Here is a 19,133-nt window from a genome sequence, read left to right as displayed (position 1 = left end):
AAGTCTCAGCTGGAGAAGGAGAAACTCTTTCTCCACCAACTGCTCCAGTCCCTGACTTCTGAGGCTGGAGCTGCCTGATCAATGAGAGTCCCTTTAAGGAGACCAATACACTTAGCAAGTAAAATTTTGTCTGCAGCCCGTCTGATGGAATGGAGGAACACTGACAATTGAGTCAGGTTACTTAGATGGCAGGGTGTCCCATGAATGATCAACCACACAGCCTTTTACAGGATGGTTATGTTAGCAAGTTACAGTTAACACATGGAGGAAGACAGAAAAGAGGTAGGATGTGACTTTCTAATAAGCATTAATGAATGAGTGAGAGCATTAATTAACATTGCTTATGTTGTGAAAGCTGAGCACCAAGACTAGGACCACATGGTTTTGTACATGTTCATTTTTCAATCTGGTAAACGTTTATTACAGTTTTAGTGATTCTGTAAAATGGTAATGGATTTCCCCTGATTTCCATCCCACAGCCACTACTCCAGTTATAAACCAAAGCCTGGCACCTAGATCCTCCATTGTAGTTGGTGCTACTTTAGAGTTCCATCTCCCATTTTCCTCCTTCCCATGTGGGCTCTGACTGAGCTCAGTAGATTAGTTGAGACTCTGGTCAAATAACACAAATCATTTGGGGGCAATTTAAGTCTCAAAGTGGGGGTGTTATTAGAGGGATATTGGGGTATCCTGTAATTCATAGGCTGCAACACATTCTAACAGCAGACTGGAACTAGGACCTGAAGCACTTGAGGAAACCCAGGCAGCTTTCTCTCCATCTCTCACCTGTGCTTTTTATGTTTTTTTTTTTTTAACACCTTGTAGCAAATTGCAGTTACCATCAGCTCCAGATTTTATATATATTGCTTCCATCGCCCAGAAAAAAGATACTGTCTTCTCTTTCTTACTTCCTATCTTAAAATCCTAGGAAAGTTCTCTTATTGGCCCAGCCAGGTCAGGTGCCCACCTCTAGGTAGGCAGAGAACTTCTGTGGGAACCATGTGTATGGTGTGAATTGGGTGGGGGGTGTCTGGAGGGGCAAGAGAGCAGAAAGCGTTACTGTTCATAGAATTCCAGATCCTAACTCACTTTTTGACAACAGCTCATAGGATCAGAATTTTAGAACTGGACAGGGTCTAGGAATTCACTTATTTAGAATTCCTTGAGGCGCCTGGGTGGCTCAGATGGTTAAGCATCTGCCTTCGGCTCAGGTCATGATTCCAGGGTCCTGGGATCAAGCCCCACATCGGGCTCCTGGCTCGGCAGGGAGTCTGCTTCTCCCTCTGACCCTCCTCCCTCTCATGCTCTCTCTCATTCTCTCTGTCTCAAATGAATAAATAAAATCTTTAAAAAAAAAAAAGAACTCCTCACTTTAGGGACACCTGGGTGGCTCAGTCAGTTAAGTGTCTGCCTTCGGCTCAGGTCATGATCCCCGGGTCCTTGGATTGAGTGCTGCATTAGGCTCCTTGCTCATCGGGGAGCCTGCTTCTCCCTCTGCCTGCTACTCCCCTTGCTTGTGCTCTCTCTGACAAATAAAATCTTAAAAAAAAACCCAAAAAACTCACTTTATAGATGAAGAAACAGAGTCCCCCTTAATTATTCATGTCCTTTGCCTGAGTTGTATTTTTGAGCATTTTTTTTCTCCAGGTTTAGCTTAGCTTTCCAAACACCTGCCCTTAATGGCTACACAAAGCTGTTCTTTGCCATTCTAAGTTTTATTTCTTAGATCTGCTACTGCTTCAGGAGGTCTTAATAACTTTAGAGCCTATCCATTGGTTTTGCCTATTTCCGCCTGTTCCTTCTTTCTGGTTATCTTACAGGCACTTCTCCCTCTGCTGATCACATAAATGCTCTTCCCTGGGGCTATGTCCTTAGGCATGGCCTTTTCTCAAGCTACACATTTTGTCTGATTTTGTTAACATCTCAACACTTTTTAAATCTACATCTCTATCTTAGGAATCTCTCCTGAACTCCAGAACATTATCGTCAACATCCTACTGAATATCTCCATTTGGATATCCCATAGTCACCTCAAAGTATGTCCAAAACTCAACTCATAATCTTTTCAATGAAATCTGTACCCTCAATCCAGGGAGTGGTGCCACCCTCTATCCAATTCTCCAGTTTAAACTTCCTCCTCTTCTCATCCATCACCTCCCTCAGTCACTAAGTCCTATATATTCTATTTGGGATCTCTTCACTATCTCCCTTTCCATTCCCATTGTCAGTTCTTTAATTAGGCTGTTAGCACGTCCTAACTGCTTAAATAGGGTTCCAACTGGTTTTTCTATAATCTGGACTTTTAAGTTATTAATTGGTTCTATTTTCTGTATAACTTTAAGTACATAAAGTTTTATTTCTACAGGCCTCGGGAAGTGGGTCAAAGACACAGGACAATCTCTTCCCACCAAAAAAGTAGCATATTTTGGTAGGTGTCCTAGAGAGAAAAAGTGTAATTTACATTAGCAGTGCTGTGCAAGATTCTTACATAAGACCTAAAACCAGGCTGCAGTGGAGATTTTCATCCTTTGTTCAGGTGCCCAGACAGAAACCAAAAGCAGTTGAGCATGACGGGGCAGAGGAGGCAGTGAAGGTGGAGGACAGGCACCTAGCACGGAAGGAGGAAGGAATTCCAGATTCCTTGGAATGGTGTGTTTTCTTTTTTTTCTTTTCTTTTTTTTTTCTTGTTTTAAGTCGTCTCTATAGGAAGGTGCTGGGCAGGGATCCCAGTGAAAGGAAGGGGCCAAGACTCCTTAAACTGGCCTGGGTGCGGGGCACTGCCGCAGCCGCTCACACAGGAGAACCTACTCTCGCAGGTTCAGGCAGACCCAGGACGGAACGCAGAATGAAAGGAATGCTTATGGGAAATAATTTTGCTTGGAATGCTAGCTGGCCAAGTTTCAGCCTTTGGTCCGGTGCAACCCCTGCCTCACTTGTCAACAGTGAAAAATTAGTTTGGTTAGAAGAATCAGCTAGAATCACACCAGCCTCTGCTAACTTCATGCTCATTGTTAGAAAAAGATGAACTTGTGTGAACATTCTGATCTGTTAATCCTTGGGGACTGCTTTATTCTTCCCAAAAGGTTGTTTGTTGGTCAAATAGCCCACAAAGGCTGAAAGCTAAAAACACACCAGTCCTGGTGTGCGGTTCCTTAAGAATGGACTGGTGGTGTGGTTGAGCCGATAGGGAAAAGCTTTCCCGCACCTTCCTGCAGAAGATCAACTGACCTGCTCTCCCGCCCCAAATCTCAGCCTGAGGTATATTTCAGTGAAGGCAGGTAGCTGTGCTTCTCAGGGCAGAGAAGCAGTTTAAGAGCAGACAGGTAGAGGAAATCTAGAAAAGAACCGTCTTGATACAGATTTATCCCATGGTGTGAGGGAGAGGGCAAAGGACCCAGTGGCACTTCGCTTATCCAGCAGTTTCGTCACAGTGGTGACCAACTTCTGCCCATTCCATAGGGTCTTGAACTGCTCAGGGACTGGGAATTTACTAAAGTCACTGCCTTCTGCAGGAATGAGGAAATTCATCTCAGAAGATTTGGCACTGGGTGGCTCAGTCAGTTAAGCATCTGCCTTTAGCTCAGGTCATGATCCTAGGGGTCCAGGGATTGAGCCCAGAGTCAGGTTCCCTGCTGAGCGGGGAGTCTGCTTCTCCCTCCCCCACTACCCCAATCCACTGCTCATTCTCTCTTTTTCTCAAATAAGTAAATAAAATCTTTTAAAAAAGAAAGTTTGGCAGTAGCTATTTTGCAATCCAGGGAATTCTTGCTTGGAATGTGGCAGCCATCTGTTTTGTCGATGAAAATGGTTGGCACTTTACCCATTACCTGAACTTTGACATCCCTACTATTGATTATCTCCATAATGCCTACCATGTCATCAAACACCAGACCAAGTTTCTTAGTTATCTACTGTAATGGAGTTAATTTTGCCCTTGATTTGCAATGTCGTGTTGACACACTTGTGTATGTAAGCCACCAGTTTCAGCTCTGTGTCATCAATCACCAGGCTGGAAACATTCTCCTGATTTTCCACTCTCCACTTCTTGCCCTCCCAGTTCAAATACAGCTGGCTCCTTCTCTGTGGTTGGTTTGGGGGATGGACTGACTCCTGGTTTAGGTGCAGAGAATGGTTTGGGGCCACTTCATACTGGACCACTCTGAGCCTTCAGGGCAGGGTTCTTGTGAGTTTTCATGTCATCAGATACATGTTTAAGGGCATGTGTGATGCTCTCCCCCCAATTAATCTGTGCAAACAGTGCTGAGTGGGAAGCAGACTCATCTGAGCCTAAATGGTGCGGACTTTTATGGGGAGGGTCTGTTGAGGTGGTGGGGGACCTGATTCAGCAGAAGGGCCAGATGGCAATCCACTTAGTTCTGCCACAGGCCCTGTTTTGGTCCAGGCCAGTCCAGTGGGACAGAACTTAATGTAAGCCTGTAGCTCTGTCCATATACTCAAATAAGCTTTGTTGCAGTCTGCATGCTTCTCATCAACATCTTTGTACGCCTAGAGGACTAGGTTTGTATAAAACATGGCAGCATCATTCATTCCTTTCACATAGGGACCAGGCTCTTGGGAGCCACAGCCACTCAACCCAGGGCCTGGATACTTTTGCTGACAGCTGACAGGTGATTGAACAACTTGCTGCCTCGGTTCTCCCTGAAGGTTACCACTTCTTGGATCTGCTCTGAGATGGGTGCCAACAAATCAGAAAGCTTATTAAGCCTGTTGGTTCCTGGCAGTGAGAAGCTGTAACCAAGAGAGGTTGCTCCAACTTCAGACCTGTGTGGACCATCTCCGCATGTTTCTGCACATCTCCCCCAATCTCTTTACTGATCTTCAGGTACTCTGCCACAGGACCGGCAAGCAGCGAGTCAAATACTTGCACATATGGAGCAGCTCCTGCTCTCGGAGCACTGTCTCTAGACCCACAGTGCATGTCAGAGGCATGGGATACTGCCTCCAGGCGGCCCACTGCCCTGTCCAGTCTACCAGATTTTGCATGTCAGCCATAATGTATCACCTGCTCAGAGTTCTGCCTCCCCTCCAGACTTGGACTCATTTTTCTATCCTCCCCACTGCTGCTAGAGTGATCATTCCAAAACACATATCTAATCAAAATTAATCTAATTGAATCACATTGCTTAAAACCCCTCAATGGGTTCTCATAACTTGAAGATAAACTTCATCTTCTGTATTCTTCTTAATACAGAACACTTGGCATAGAGCATTACCTATTTTTCCGGCAGTGGCTCCCAAATTTCCCCTCAAGCAGACTTTGCTCCAGTCATAAAGATCTTATAGTCCTGTAAATATTCCATTCAATATATTGCATGGTTTCTGGTCCTCAACTGTGCTATTTTTCTTTGTTCTGCCTAATTTTTTTGTTCAGTTAGCTCCTACTTATCCTCCCAGATTAAATTTGTGTCACATCATCAGGGAATACTACACGCAATTTATGCCTTCTCAGATGAACACTTGAATTTTTGGCTGAATTTACTAAATAACGAGATAGGCCTTATTGTACAAGATTTTTAAAATCAAAGACTGACAACATGGGGTTTTAATTTTATAATATCACTCTGGAATCAGTGTGTAAGACCATGGGGTTAACATGAAGCAATAGTCATACAATAGTGCACGATTTCAATTTGCTTCAAGTTGTTGCTTGCTTTACTTCCTTTTCTTATCCTTGCTACTATAGGTTTGCATTTCCAAAAAGAAAAAGAAAAAAAAATCTAATCTTTGCTCTAAGCTCTGTTTTCTGTAAGACTCTGGCTAAGGCAAACTTATAACCCCAGTTTGATTAATCAGGGTTAAGGGGACAATTTTTGGATTTGTCTTTGAGGTATCAGGGAAATAGACTTCCTTTTTTTTGCCACTAGACACAAATCTGGAAGGCTATATTCCTGGAAGCTACTGGCAGTGGAAAAGGGGGGAGGCTGCTTAGAAATGGAGCAAACACAGAAGATCCAAGAAATGGAGATAGAAAACTCAATTCTGGTCACACTATTTGATCCCTGGATCAAGCCTCACCTGAAGCTGTAGAAACCTGGGTTTCCAATCTCTTATAAATGAATAAACCCTAATTGATTCAAAGCTTCAAATGTCCTACATCTGAAGCTGACTGTTTTTAGAAGAGCCATGCCTCAGTCTTACATCCTTAGCACAGTCTGACATCCTTAGCTCACTTCCCCCTCCCTCAGGGCCATTTTCTCTGGCTCTCTCCAAGCAAGCAATGCCCTTTTCAATTACCAGAAATAGGTGTTTGGCTAAAGAGAGGCTGATCTTAATATGTGGAAGAAAAGATTTTCAAATGCAGAATATTGCCAATGGGCTTCCCTTGAGCATATAAAAATTATGTTAATAATTGTTCTAGCACCTGTGAACACAAATGAGCAAAATAAATTCCCTGCCCTTAGGCTCTGATGCCCTAGAGCAGCACTGTCCAAGAGAAATACAAGTGAGCCACAACACAAATGTGACCACATAGGTAATTTAAAATTTTCTGGCAGCTACATTAATATAATAAAAATAAGTAAAATTAACTTTAAAATATATTCATTTGACCCAATATATCCAAAATATTATAATTTCAACATGTAATCAATATAAAAATTATGTGTTACTTTCATTCTTCTTTTTTTGGTACTAAGTCTTCAAAATCTAGTATTTTGTAGTTAGAGTAGATCTTTTTGGACTAGCCACATTTCCAGTGCTCAAGAGCACCACATGTGGCTAGTGGTTACTTTATTGGACAGTGCAGCTCTAGAGAGTAATCATACAGAGAAACACTTTTATCATATAGACTCTTATATGATAGACTATAATCAGTGCAATGTTAGAGGTACAAATCCCGTGCTCTGAAAGAGGAAGGAAAGATGGAAAGAGAGGCAAGCAGATCATTTGAGTCTAACAGTATTTCCATGGTTACAGATATCCCTGGAGATGGATGAACTGTATCAGTGAGTTTTGTATAGGAATGGGCCTTACATGCCCACACTTCTTAGGATACAGCCTTTTGGGGAAAGGGCATCACTTCCTAAAATTTGAGTCCCACAGTGTTGAGAATGAAAGCCTTGGGGAACATGATCCTACTGTCTTGGGAATCTCTCCTGCTTCGCTCCCCCCAGCAGCATACCCTACACTGCAAACTTCATTTGAAGACAGGTCCATGTGTGAAAGGGTTGAGGAGAGGCTTTCCTGGCTTTGGAAGTTACATTTTGGCTACAGAAGATTATACTGGGGAGGAGGAAGAAACCTTCTCCAGCCTCAACCCAGCAATGCCTACTCATTTCACTTGATTAAAAAGATTGTCCTCAACTTTCATATTTCTAAGATCAAGGACGTTTTCCTACACAACCACAAAATCATTATCACATCCAGGGTACTTACAATTGATAGATACTATTATCTAATATACAAGTCACATTTAATTTCCCCAACTGTCCTTTCTAGTATTCTGTATTTTAAGAAATCTTTGCCTATTTTGAAGTCCAAACAAAAGTTTACTGTATTATATTCTAAAAGCTTTCTAGTTTAGCTTTTCACATTTAGGACTTTAATACTCCTGGAATTGATTTTTGTGAGGAAGTAAGGTAAGAGGTCTCATTTCATATATTTTTTTCATAAGGATACCCTATCGTCACAGAACCTTCATCGAAAAGACCATCTTTTCTCCGTTGCTATGTGATGCCCCCTTTATTGTAAAATAAATTTCCCGGGGCGCCTGGGTGGCTCAGTTGTTAAGCGTCTGCCTTCGGCTCAGGTCATGATCCCAGGGTCCTGGGATCGAGTCCCACATCGGGCTCCCTGCTCCATGGGAAGCCTGCTTCTCCCTCTCCCGCTCCCCCTGCTTGTGTTCCCTCTTTCGCTGCGTCTCTCTCTGTCAAATAAATAAAATCTTTAAAAAACAAATAAATAAAATAAAATAAATTTCCCATATGTGATAAAACTGTAAAGAAAAGCAAGGAAGGGACTGTCCTAAAAGTCAGGCTAGTGTGTTTCCTCCAGAAGGGGGCATGGGAGTGTATTTGGAAAGGAACTTTCGCTTTTCTGTTTTTGATCTAACGATGACATATCTTTTCAACACTTAATATTTACCTTTATTTCCTATTTCAGAATATAGCTGTGTTTATAAAGGTTAACAGACGGGCGCCAGCATCTTTGCAAAGGGAGTTCGTGGTTGTTCTCAGCTGGGAACGCCGGCGCGAGAAGCAAGGTGGTGCGGGATCCAAGAAAGACAAAGCCAAGACGGCAGCACTGAACGGACAGGGGCCGGTGCACCGCCGGGAGAGGGCGGCGCCCACACCTCTCTCGGACCCCGGCTTGCAGCTAGCCGGGAGCCCCGCCGCAGTGAGAGCTTCCGGGTCAGGCGACAGCGCCGTTCCGTCCAGAATGAAGCCACACGCACAGCCCGCGCGCGCGGGGACGGCCTGCCCAAACACTACCCCTACCTTAGCGGCCGCCTCGCCCCGCCGCGAAAGGGAGTCCGCTCCTGCCCGGGACTCGCGAGGACCAGGCGGCGCCGCTGAGGCCTCTGGGAGGGGGCGGGTCTGGGGCGGCCGCTGAGCATTCTGGGTGTGCTTTCCACCCGGGGCTGTGCCAACCCCGCTGCTCTCTGCCCAAGCTCCGCCTGCTGGTCGTGGGCAGCGTCCGCCAGCGCTTCCGAGGCCGCGGCGGAGCCGGGAAGAGCCCGCGGCTCGAAGGAGTAGCCAAGGTTAGGGCAAGGCCGGCGAATGGGTGTGGGGAGCTGAGGGGCTGTGGTGTGGAGCGCAGGGGTCTGTCCCCGCTGTCCCCGCGGCCCCCGAATGGGAGCGGTCCCCGGGCAGCGGCTCGTCGTGTCTGCCCTCGCAGGCCAGGCTCCTGTGGCTTCTGGACTTTTTGCGGAGGTCCACTGGGACCCCTTCCCGAGGCCGGCGACCCCTTGCTGTCATTTCCGGCTCCTCCAAGACGTGGTGGGGTGTGCTCAGTAAACTTTAGGGCAGACGTGGAATTCCTGGGCCGACAGTTGTTTGGGGCTCTTGGAAAGGTCCCTGCTGAAGGCGAGCGCTCTCGGAGCCCAGAAGTCTGGGCTGCTCCGAACAAGTCAGGATGTTGAGGGTGAAGGTCGTGGCAGCCCCACAGGCAGCAGGATCCCATCAAAGAAAAGCCTCTCACCCGAGTCTCTGCTGAGCACCTGGGCTGAGGTTTGGGGCTGGAAGAGGGAACTGATCTTGGACTCCTGGGGGACTTCTGGTTATTTTTGACTCTTTTGCTTGCAGGGAGCAGAGATTGGATTAAGTAACTACATCCGGGTTGTGGGAAAACGAAGAGGTCATGGAGAATTTGATCCAGGAGAGGGGCAAGCGTTACCTAGTATCTGGGATGGGCAACAGCCTGTGCCGAGGGGATCGGAGAGGATGATATGCTGCAATGTGAGGGACTGGTCAGGTGAGAAAGGACCAAAAGTCCCCGTTTTGCCACAGCACGGCGCAGAGTTGCTAATCTGGATTCCTCAGTGCAGACCTGGTTTTTCAGAGCTCCTTTCTCCTCCCCTAGCCGTGTGTCATTTTAGCATTCTGCACTACCTGGTGAGGAGAAAGATCAGCCAAGTCCCAGGGGAGTAGAAGTTTCCTCTCTCCTAAAGTTTAATCTCATTTGTCAGAGGGAATAGATAGACTATCATCCCTTCCTTGGGAAGGGGAAGGAGATCCACATTTGTTGAATGTTAGAATGTATATAATGTTTTATCATTATTTTGGGTAGCTGAGTAGGGTTGGAAGGAGTACTCTAAAGTGTCAGTAGCTTCAGGAAAAGGAAAAACTTGTCCAAGAATACTCATGAGGCAAGTAGCATCCTACTAAATACTACTGACCTAGTCAGGATAAGGTTTAGAATCTAGATCCATAGGACCCCAGACTCTTGACACTGGTATTGCTGGTATTTCCCGAATATTTTATTTCATTCACTTACCACCTAATAATTGTTGCCATTCCTATGTACTACCTGTATTGTTATTGTCATATTTTAAATTTTTTACTTTCATTTATTTAAAAACCAAACTTGTCCTAAGAAACACTCTCTATGAAATTATGCATTTGATGGAAACTCTAATAGCTTTATATTCTGAGATACATCTAAAAATGTTGACCTTTGTGCCACGTAAAATCATCTCATGTTAGAAAGATACAAACTTGCATTAGGGACACAATGTACTGCATCATGCTCTTGCCTGAATTTTTTCTGCATAGGAAAGTCCAGGCAATACATCTGAGTCTAAATTGTCCATCATCAGTGTATTGTTTTCTTCTTTTAGATGAATAATTCCACAGAGAATGCCCCCTTTTTGTGTCTTCTCTGCAAAACATTTCACTTAACCTGTTCAGGGCTACCCTATTCTCAGTATGTAAAACAAGTACAAAGTCCATACCTCAAGAACTTACTCTCTCTTTGGGAGTTAATACTCACACATGAATTAATCTAAAACAGTACTGTCCAATAGAACTTTCTGTGGTCAGGGAAATGTTCTGTATCTTTGCCTTATGATGTACTACCCACTAGCCACATGTAGCTATTGAGCACTTGAAATGTGCCTAATGCAACAGAGAAATTGAGTTTTAAATTTTATTTGATTTTAGTTAATTTAAATAGCCACATGTGGCTGATGGCTACATATTGGACAGCCCAGGTCTAAATATTTGGAAAAAAAAATTTTTTTCAAGGTCCATTGATTTGGATTTAGTGCCACTCCCACTATCCTATACTTTATAGGATATAAGCAGAAGTCTTCACATTGTATTACATTGCAAATAACTTTTATTCCAGCTATATCTATGTTTGCTTTCATTAGGGACACTTAGAGTATTTAAAAATGAGTTAGGTACAACCATAACTAATATTAATACCATTTTCAAGGTATCAATTCTTAAGCTTTTAATATGGGAGTTGGTGCAGTCAATTTATTCATTGCTTATTAGATTAGCAAAGAGAAAACTTGGCTCAAAGTTACCTCAATCAGTTTAAATTCTGTGTCAGATTATTTTCCTGGCACCCAAAGTCAAATACTGGTGGAGTGGTCATAACCTTGTTTTGTTTTGTCTTGTCTCTATGCTAGATTAGATATGTGAGTTTAGGAAGAAGGCTTAAGAAGAGTATCTTTACAGGATAATTTGCCTAGTTTCTTAGGATTAAAAATGTTTGAGAGACAAAGCAAATCAAACATAATGTGTGGTCTTTGTTTCCTGGTTTAAAGAAAGCTATCCAAAACATTTTAGGGCAGTTGGGAAATTTGAGTATGGATGGTAGTATTGGGGAATTATTAATTTTGTTAGATGTGGTAACAATATTGTAGTTAATGTAGGAAAATGTCCTTATCTAGAAATGTATGCTGAAGCATTTATACCTGAAATGTTATGATATCTATAATTTACTTTAAAATAGCCAAACTAATCCAAAAAAAATGCACACATGAAAGATGCAAATACAACAACATATCAACAGTTGTTTATCTACATTGTATGTATATAGGTGTTCATTGTTCTATTTCTCTGTATATGTGAAATTTCTTGCAGTAAAAGTTTTAAAAAGAGTACCTGTCCACAGTAGAGTAGTGAGGTATTGGATGTGAAGCACTTGGCTCAGTGTCTGACACTCAATAACTGCACAATAAAATATTCACTATTATAGCAAATACAGTGGTATTTTATAACGCTTATTGACAGAGATTTTCCATCATAAGCTAATTTCTTCTGGAAGGAAAAAATAAACTTAGTGGGAAACACCAATTTCTGTAATGTTAGGAGGGTAATTTGTAAAGTCCCGTATGGGTAAAATAGAACCCACCAAGAGCTTTTCCTCTTTGCCATTTCCTTGATATATCTCAAATATAAAAAGCAACTGATTTCCACATGTTGCTGTGAACATCCTCTCTCATTACTTCATGCCAATAATTTGTGTGTGAGCAGATCTATTTGTATTTATTTATAGTTAGTCTTTGAATTTTGCCATACTGTGTTCCTGAGAGCTACATTTAAAAACAGTCATTATGAAGCTGATTTTTCTCAAGGAACAGTTTGTAATTTTATTTTCCTAGTCAAGGACTTTGTATCGAAGGAATTGTAGAAGTGGACATGGTTTTACCAACATTGCCCCAACATTTACAAAGATCTGTACTCACTTAAAATAATGAAATAATGTCCCAAGTCAGGAGAACTTTTTTTTTTTAAGATTTTATTTATTTATTTGAGAGAGAGAATGAGAGAGAGAGAGAGAGAGCATGAGGGGGGGAGGGTCAGAGGGAGAAGCAGACTCCTCGCTGAGCAAGGAGCCCAATGTGGGACTCAATCCCAGGACTCCAGGATCATGACCCGAGCCGAAGGCAGTCGCTTAACCAACTGAGCCACCCAGGTGCCCCCAAGTCAGGAGAATTTTGAAGCAGAAAAGGCAAACCTCAATCTCCTTTTATTTTATTATTATTTTTTAAAGATTTTATTTATTTATTTGACAGAGAGAGAGCAAGAGAGGGAACACAAGCAGGGAGAGTGGGAGAGGGAGCAACAGGCTTCCTGCTGAGCAGGGAGCCTGATGTGGGGCTCAATCCTAGGACCCTGGGATCATGACCTGAGCCGAAGGCAGATGCTTAACTGACTGAGCCACCCAGGCGCCCCTGACCTCAATCTCCTTTTAAATGAAGAGATTGAGGCCAAGGCAAATCTGTTACATTACTAATTGGTCATAAATAGATAGGCTTCTATTATTTAACACTACATCTGGAACTAATGATGTACTGTATGTTGGCTAATTGAATTTAAATTAAAAAAATAGGCTACTTTTTTTTTTTTTAAGATTTTATTTATTTATTTGAGACAGAGAGAATGTGAGAGACAGAGAGCACATGAGAGGGGGAAGGGTCAGAGGGAGAAGCAGGCTCCCTGCCGAGCAGGGAGCCCGATGCGGGACTCGATCCTGGGACTCCAGGATCATGACCTGAGCCGAAGGCAGTCGCTTAACCAACTGAGCCACCCAGGCGCCCTAGGCTACTTTAAAGAATGTAAATAGTCATGATTCTTTTAACCTTATTAAAATTTGACAGTGCTTTGGAGAAATTTTTTATTTGGATAATACATTTCTTTAACAGGATATGCAGGGCTTTGTGCCATGGCAGAGACTGGGGAAGAGGTGTCAGCAGAGGCCTCAGGGTTCTCAGACTTGAGTGACTCAGAGTTTCTAGAGTATCTGGACCTGGAAGATACTCAAGAGTCAAGTGCTTCACTTAGCAAGCCTGGCCCTTCTTCTGAACTCCCTGGGAAGGATGGCAAGCTCAGCTTACCAAAGTGGAAAAGACGATTGGATGTCTCATCACCTATTGAGCGATTCCACCTTAAATATTTGTATGTCACTGACCTGTGTACTCAGGATTGGTGTGAACAGCAAATGGTATATGAGAAGGAGCTTCCTGGTTTCTTGGCTCCTGAGAAGGCAGCTGTTTTGGACTCTGGTGCCAGCATCCACCTAGCTAGAGAACTAGAAGTTCATGATCTTGTGACTATCCCCATCAGTACTAAAGAAGATGCTTGGGCAGTTAAGTTTCTGAATATATTATCAATGATTCCTATCTTGCAGTCAGAAGGACGCATCAGAGAGTTTCCAGTGTTTGGAGAAGTGGAGGGTGTGCTGCTCGTTGGAGTAATTGATGAGCTGCACTATACAGCCAAGGGGGAACTGGAACTGGCTGAACTTAAGACACGCAGGCGCCCTATGCTCCCTCTGGAAGCCCAGAAAAAAAAAGACTGTTTTCAAGTCAACCTGTACAAATACATCTTTGATGCCATGGTTCAAGGGAAAGTGACCAGTGCCAGCCTAATCCACCACACAAAATTATGTCCAGACAAGCTGCTGGGACCTTCAGTGCTGAGGCATGCCCGGCAGGGAGGCTTCTCTGTGAAGTCCTTGGGTGACCTCATGGAGCTAGTCTTCTTGTCTCTAACACTGTCTGACCTCCCAGTTATTGATATCCTGAAGATTGAGTACATCCACCAAGAGACTGCCACTGTGCTGGGTACAGAGATTGTGGCCTTCGAAGAGAGTGAGGTGAAAGGCAAAGTGCAGCACTATATGGCCTACTGGATGGGCCACCGAGAGCCTCAAGGGGTTGATGTGGAGGAGGCTTGGAAGTGCCGGACATGCAACTATGCAGATATCTGTGAGTGGAGGAAGGGTGGTGGGATGCCCAGCTCCATTCTAGAGCCCCAAGCCAAAAAAATGAAATGAGTAGAAGTGTATGCCTTCTTCAGGAACTTCAGCTTACATCAGCAGAATAAAAGAGGACCAGTCGTTGAGCTTGGCTTTCGTGGAGAGTGTTCTTATTTTGGTTCTTTTCATATTTCCTCAAATTCTAACCAGTTAAATTATGACCAAGGTTCAAGGGTGAGTGGGAGGAATCTGGGATTATATGGTCTCTGGAACTTTGCTGTGAATTGCCAAGAAGACAGTTGCTCATCATGGCTTGAGCAAAAGGTATCCTTCAGCAATCATTGCTTTCCTAAGAAGATTCTGAAGTTTCTATTAAGTCTCTTCCCTATTTTTTATTAGTCAAGGCTTTCTACATTTTACATAATAAAATAAAATGAAATGCTGTCCAGGTCAGTTGAACTGATTTTTTTCCCCCCCATAATCTCAATCCTTCAAAGATGACCACTATAAATAGTTGTATGGTGTTCCAAGCCTTTAAGTACATAACATAAACATATTTCTGAAGCAGAATTAGTGGAATGAGCACACCAAGAATTTAAAATAAGCATAATAAATATGCTCAAAGAAATAAGGGAAAATGAAGCAGGAGTAGGAGATCATAAAAAATGAAAACATTAGATATAAAAAATATAATACATGAAGTAACATGTAACATTTACACCTTACAATACCACTCCTAGGGGTAGGCCAAGGGAAGCTCTTACACATATGAAGAAGAGTATACTTTGTAGTACTTTCACAACAGCAAAACCTAAACCTAGAAAGTATCCAGGTGCCCATCATCAGGAGAGTGTGGGTAATGTATAGCAGCCAAAATAAATGAGCCACAATGACGTGCAACATGGGTGAATCTTAGCACAATATTAAATGAAAGGATAAGTCCCCAAAGGTTACATACGGTACAGTGCCCTTTTTCTAAAGGGAGAACCAACAAAATTAAAAACTTTTTTTTAAAGATTTTATTTATTTGAGAGCAAGCACAAGAGGGGGTAGAGTCAGAGGGAGAAGCAGACTCCCCGCTGAGCAGGGAGCCCCTTGTGGGGCTCGATCCCAGGACGCCGGGATCATGACCTGAGCCGAAGGCAGTCGCTTAACTGACTGAGCCACCCAGGCGCCCAAAATTAAAAACATTTTAAGGAAAACGTGAAGATAGTGGAGAGGAATCTCAGTGCATTTTAGGAGGCGGTGGAGCCCTTAACTGTAAACATCACCAAAGAGGTCAGAGGAAAGAATGATACGGATATCACCTGGAAGGAAAAGGCTTGTTTATGCAGACACTACTGGAGAATTTGCATAAGTAGATGGAGGGGAGAGAAGAGTTGGCAGGGGTGGGGTTTCCATATGAACTAGAAGGCCAAGAACCAGCAGAACATGGTGAATATTGTTAATGTGACTCTATGTTCTACATGAACTGGTAAAACCTGGACATTTTTGGAGTTATGGTAAATTACCTCTGGAGGTGTTCTGAGCTACACATAAACTTTTCTTATGGACAATGGGAATCTTGTGATAATAACTCTTTCTCATTTACTGAATGAGTGTTATGTGCCAGGCATTGTGCTAAGAACTTTTATGATTAAATCTGTATATCCATTATTATCCCTGATGAGGGAATTGAGGCTTAGAAGCCTTCTATAACTTGCCTGAGATCCTACAGTTTGAAAGTGTGAGACTCCAGCCTCCTGCAGTGCTTATGCTCTTCACCATTATGCTCTAAGATATTTCTTGCTGTTGTTAAGCCTCCTACACTGCATCTTATTCTAGGCCCTAGGAAGTTTGGAATCAAACTGGGGGCATAGTACGTAAACTGGACTTTATAGGATAAACAGTATTAACAGTCTTCAAGAAAACAACTTGCTCAGAGTTCTGTTGGCATCATCTTAGTTATACTAGAAGCTTTATTTTTTTTTAATTTTATTATGTTATGTTATGTTAGTCACCACACATTACATTATTAGTTTTTGATGTAATGTTCCATGATTCATTGTTTGCATATAACACCCAGTGCTCCATGCAATACGTGCCCTCCATAATACCCATCACCCCCCCAAAAACCCTCAGTTTGTTTCTCAGAGTCCATAGTCTCTCATGGTTCAGCTCCCCCTCCAATTTCCCCCCCTTCATTTTTCCCTTCCTACTATCTTCTTTTTTTTTTTTTTTTTTCTTAACATATAATGTATTATTTGTTTCAGGGTACAGGTCTGTGATTCATCAGTCTTACACAATTCACAGCGCTCACCATAGCACATGCCCTCCCCAATGTCCATCACCCAGCCACCCCATCCCTCCCACCCCCCACCACTCCAGCAATCCTCAGTTTGTTTCCTGAAATTAAGAGTCTCTGATGGTTCGTCTCCCTCTCTGGTTTCATCTTGTTTCATTTTTTTCCTCTCTTCCCCTATGATCCTCTGCCGTATTTCTCAAATTCCACATATCAGTGAGATCATATGATAATTGTCTTTCTCTGATTTGTTTCACTTAGCATAATACCCTCTAGTTCCATCCACGTCATTGGAAATGGCAAGATTTCATTTTTTGATGGCTGCATAATATTCCATTGTATATATATGCCACCTCTTCTTTATCCATTCATCTGTCTATAGACATCTGGGCTCTTTCCATAGTTTGGCTATTGTGGACATTGCTGCTATCAACATTGGGGTGCAGGTGCCCCTTCAGATTACTACATTTGTATCTTTGGGATAAGTACCCAGGAGTGCAATTGCTGGGTCATAGGGTAGCTCTATTTTCAACTTTTTGAGGAACCTCCATATTGTTTTCCAGAGTGGCTGCACCAGCTTGCATTCCCACCAACAGTGTAGGAGGGACCCCCTTTCTCCACATCCTCACCAACATCTGTCATTTCCTGACTTGTTAATTTTAGCCATTCTGACTGGTGTGAGGTGGTATCTCATTGAGGTTTTGATTTGGATTTCCCTGATGCCAAGTGATGTTGAGCACTTTTTCATATGTCTGTTGGCCATTTGGATGTCTTCTTTGCAGAAAAGTCTGTTCATGTCTTCTGCCCATTTCTTGATTGGATCATTTGTTCTTTGTGTGTTGAGTTTGATAAGTTCTTTATAGATTTTGGATACCAGCCCTTTATCTGATATGTCATTTGCAAATATCTTCTCCCATTCTGTCAGTTGTCTTTTGGTTTTGTTGATTGTTTCCTTTGCTGTGCAAAAGCTTTTTATCTTGATGAAGTCCCAATAGTTCATTTTTGCCCTTGCTTCCCTTGCCTTTGGCAATGTGTCTAGGTAGAAGTTGCTGCGGCTGAGGTCGAAGAGGTTGCTAGATTCTTGTCTCACATTTAGGTCTTTCATCCATTTTGAGTCTATTTTTTTGTGTTGTGTAAGGAAATGGTCCAGTTTTCATTCTTCTGCATGTGGCTGTCCAATTTTCCCAACACCATTTGTTGAAGAGACTGTCTTTTTTCCATTGGATATTCTTTCCTGCTTTGTCGAAGATTAATTGACCATAGAGTTGGGAGTCCATTTCTGAGTTCTCTATTCTGTTCCATTGATCTATGTGTCTGTTTTTGTGCCAGTACCATACTGTCTTGATGATTACAGCTTTGTAATAGAGCTTGAAGTCCAGAATTGTGATGCCACCAGCTTTGTTTTTCTTTTTCAACATTCCTCTGGCTATTCAGGGTCTTTTCTGGTTCCATACAAATTTTAGGATTATTTGTTCCATGAGAAAAGGGAACTTTTAAACACCGTTGGTGGGAATGTAAAGTGGTGCAGCCACAATGGAAAACAGAATGGAGATTCCTCAAAAATTAAGAATAGAACTACCATGTGATCCAGCAATACCACATCTGGGTATTTATACAAAATGAAAACCGAAAACCAAAACACAAACACCAATTTGAAGAAACATATGCACCCCTATATTCAATGCAGCATTATTTACAATAGTCAAGATATGGAAGCAACCTAAGTTCCCAACAGATGAATGGATAAAGAAAATGTGTGTGTGTGCGCACACATACAAACATACACACACAAAACGGAATATGAAATATTAGTCATAAAAAAGAATGAAATCTTGCCATTTTTGACAACATGAATGGACCTAGACAGTATTATGCTAAGTGAAATCAGTCAGAGAAAGACAAATACCATATGATTTCACTTACATGTGGGATCTGAAAAACAAAACAAATGAACAAATAAAGCAGAACAGAAACAGACTCATATTTTCCCATATCTGGGAAACACAAATTCCATGATGCATTTATGGAGATAAAACTATAGACAATTACACATTTATTCAGTATTGCCAGTATTTATTTAGCACCTATTATGTGCCAGGTTCTGGAGATATAGTCATGAACAAAACGAAAATTCTACCAATATCAATTCCAATGTATGGGTTTTTCCCCACAACCAAACAATTCTCTGACACCACCTGGTGATAGTGTCAGATCCCACAGGTTAAGAGCTCAGTCCTACAAGGCTGGCCCTCTCCCCCAACTTCAGATGCCAGTCACATGTCCATGCTGTCACCTGTGCTTTTGACCTACTGGCTATAGATTGGAGGTTCCAACAGTCCCTCCTTGGGTTTGACCAATTTTCTAGGCAGCTCACAGAACTTGGAGAAACACTTTATTCTCTACATTACCAGTTTATGAAAAGTGTATTAGAATCAATGTAATATAGTATTTCTTTTCTCTCCTCAGACCTCCAATACCTTCTCCCTATCTTCATTTTCAGCTTCCTATTTCACTGAGAAAACAGAAGCACTCAGAAAAGGACATACTCATTCTCCCACCACCAAATCTGTGTGCCTATCTGCATCTGTACCTATAAATTCTGCCTCCCTTTTTATTTCAATAGATGAATGTTCCATACTCACAACTGATCCTTCTGATGTGTACTGGATTCCATCCCTTT

The 19,133-nt window shown here is 42.5% G+C and overlaps 1 protein-coding gene and 1 pseudogene across 2 annotated transcripts; one reads left to right on the top strand and one right to left on the bottom strand.

The window, feature by feature from the left end:
• Positions 1-3,414: 3,414 nt before the first annotated feature.
• On the bottom strand, positions 3,415-5,670 carry LOC123841095 (adenylyl cyclase-associated protein 1-like; annotated as a pseudogene).
• Positions 5,671-8,565: 2,895 nt separating this feature from the next.
• EXO5 (exonuclease 5) lies at positions 8,566-14,613 on the top strand. 2 transcript variants are annotated; one of them, XM_045870777.3, is made up of 3 exons: positions 8,571-8,719; positions 9,264-9,432; positions 13,118-14,613. In XM_045870777.3, exons 2-3 carry the CDS (start codon positions 9,402-9,404, stop codon positions 14,248-14,250), a joined length of 1,164 nt encoding a protein of 387 aa, XP_045726733.1. In that variant the 5' UTR covers positions 8,571-8,719; positions 9,264-9,401; the 3' UTR covers positions 14,251-14,613. The 2 variants fall into 2 exon arrangements, with proteins under 2 accessions (XP_045726734.1, XP_045726733.1); XM_045870778.3 differs by lacking the exon at positions 9,264-9,432 and having other exon boundaries at positions 8,566-8,719.
• The last annotated feature ends 4,520 nt before the right edge of the window (positions 14,614-19,133 follow it).

The sequence above is a fragment of the Mirounga angustirostris genome, unplaced genomic scaffold (assembly GCF_029215605.1).
Source record: "Mirounga angustirostris isolate CCGP_5_RB_7025 unplaced genomic scaffold, mMirAng1.0.hap1 SCAF_4, whole genome shotgun sequence".
NCBI classification, from domain to species: domain Eukaryota; kingdom Metazoa; phylum Chordata; class Mammalia; order Carnivora; family Phocidae; genus Mirounga; species Mirounga angustirostris.
Note: the sequence above shows the minus strand (reverse complement) of the source record. Positions and strands in the feature narration are given on the sequence as shown.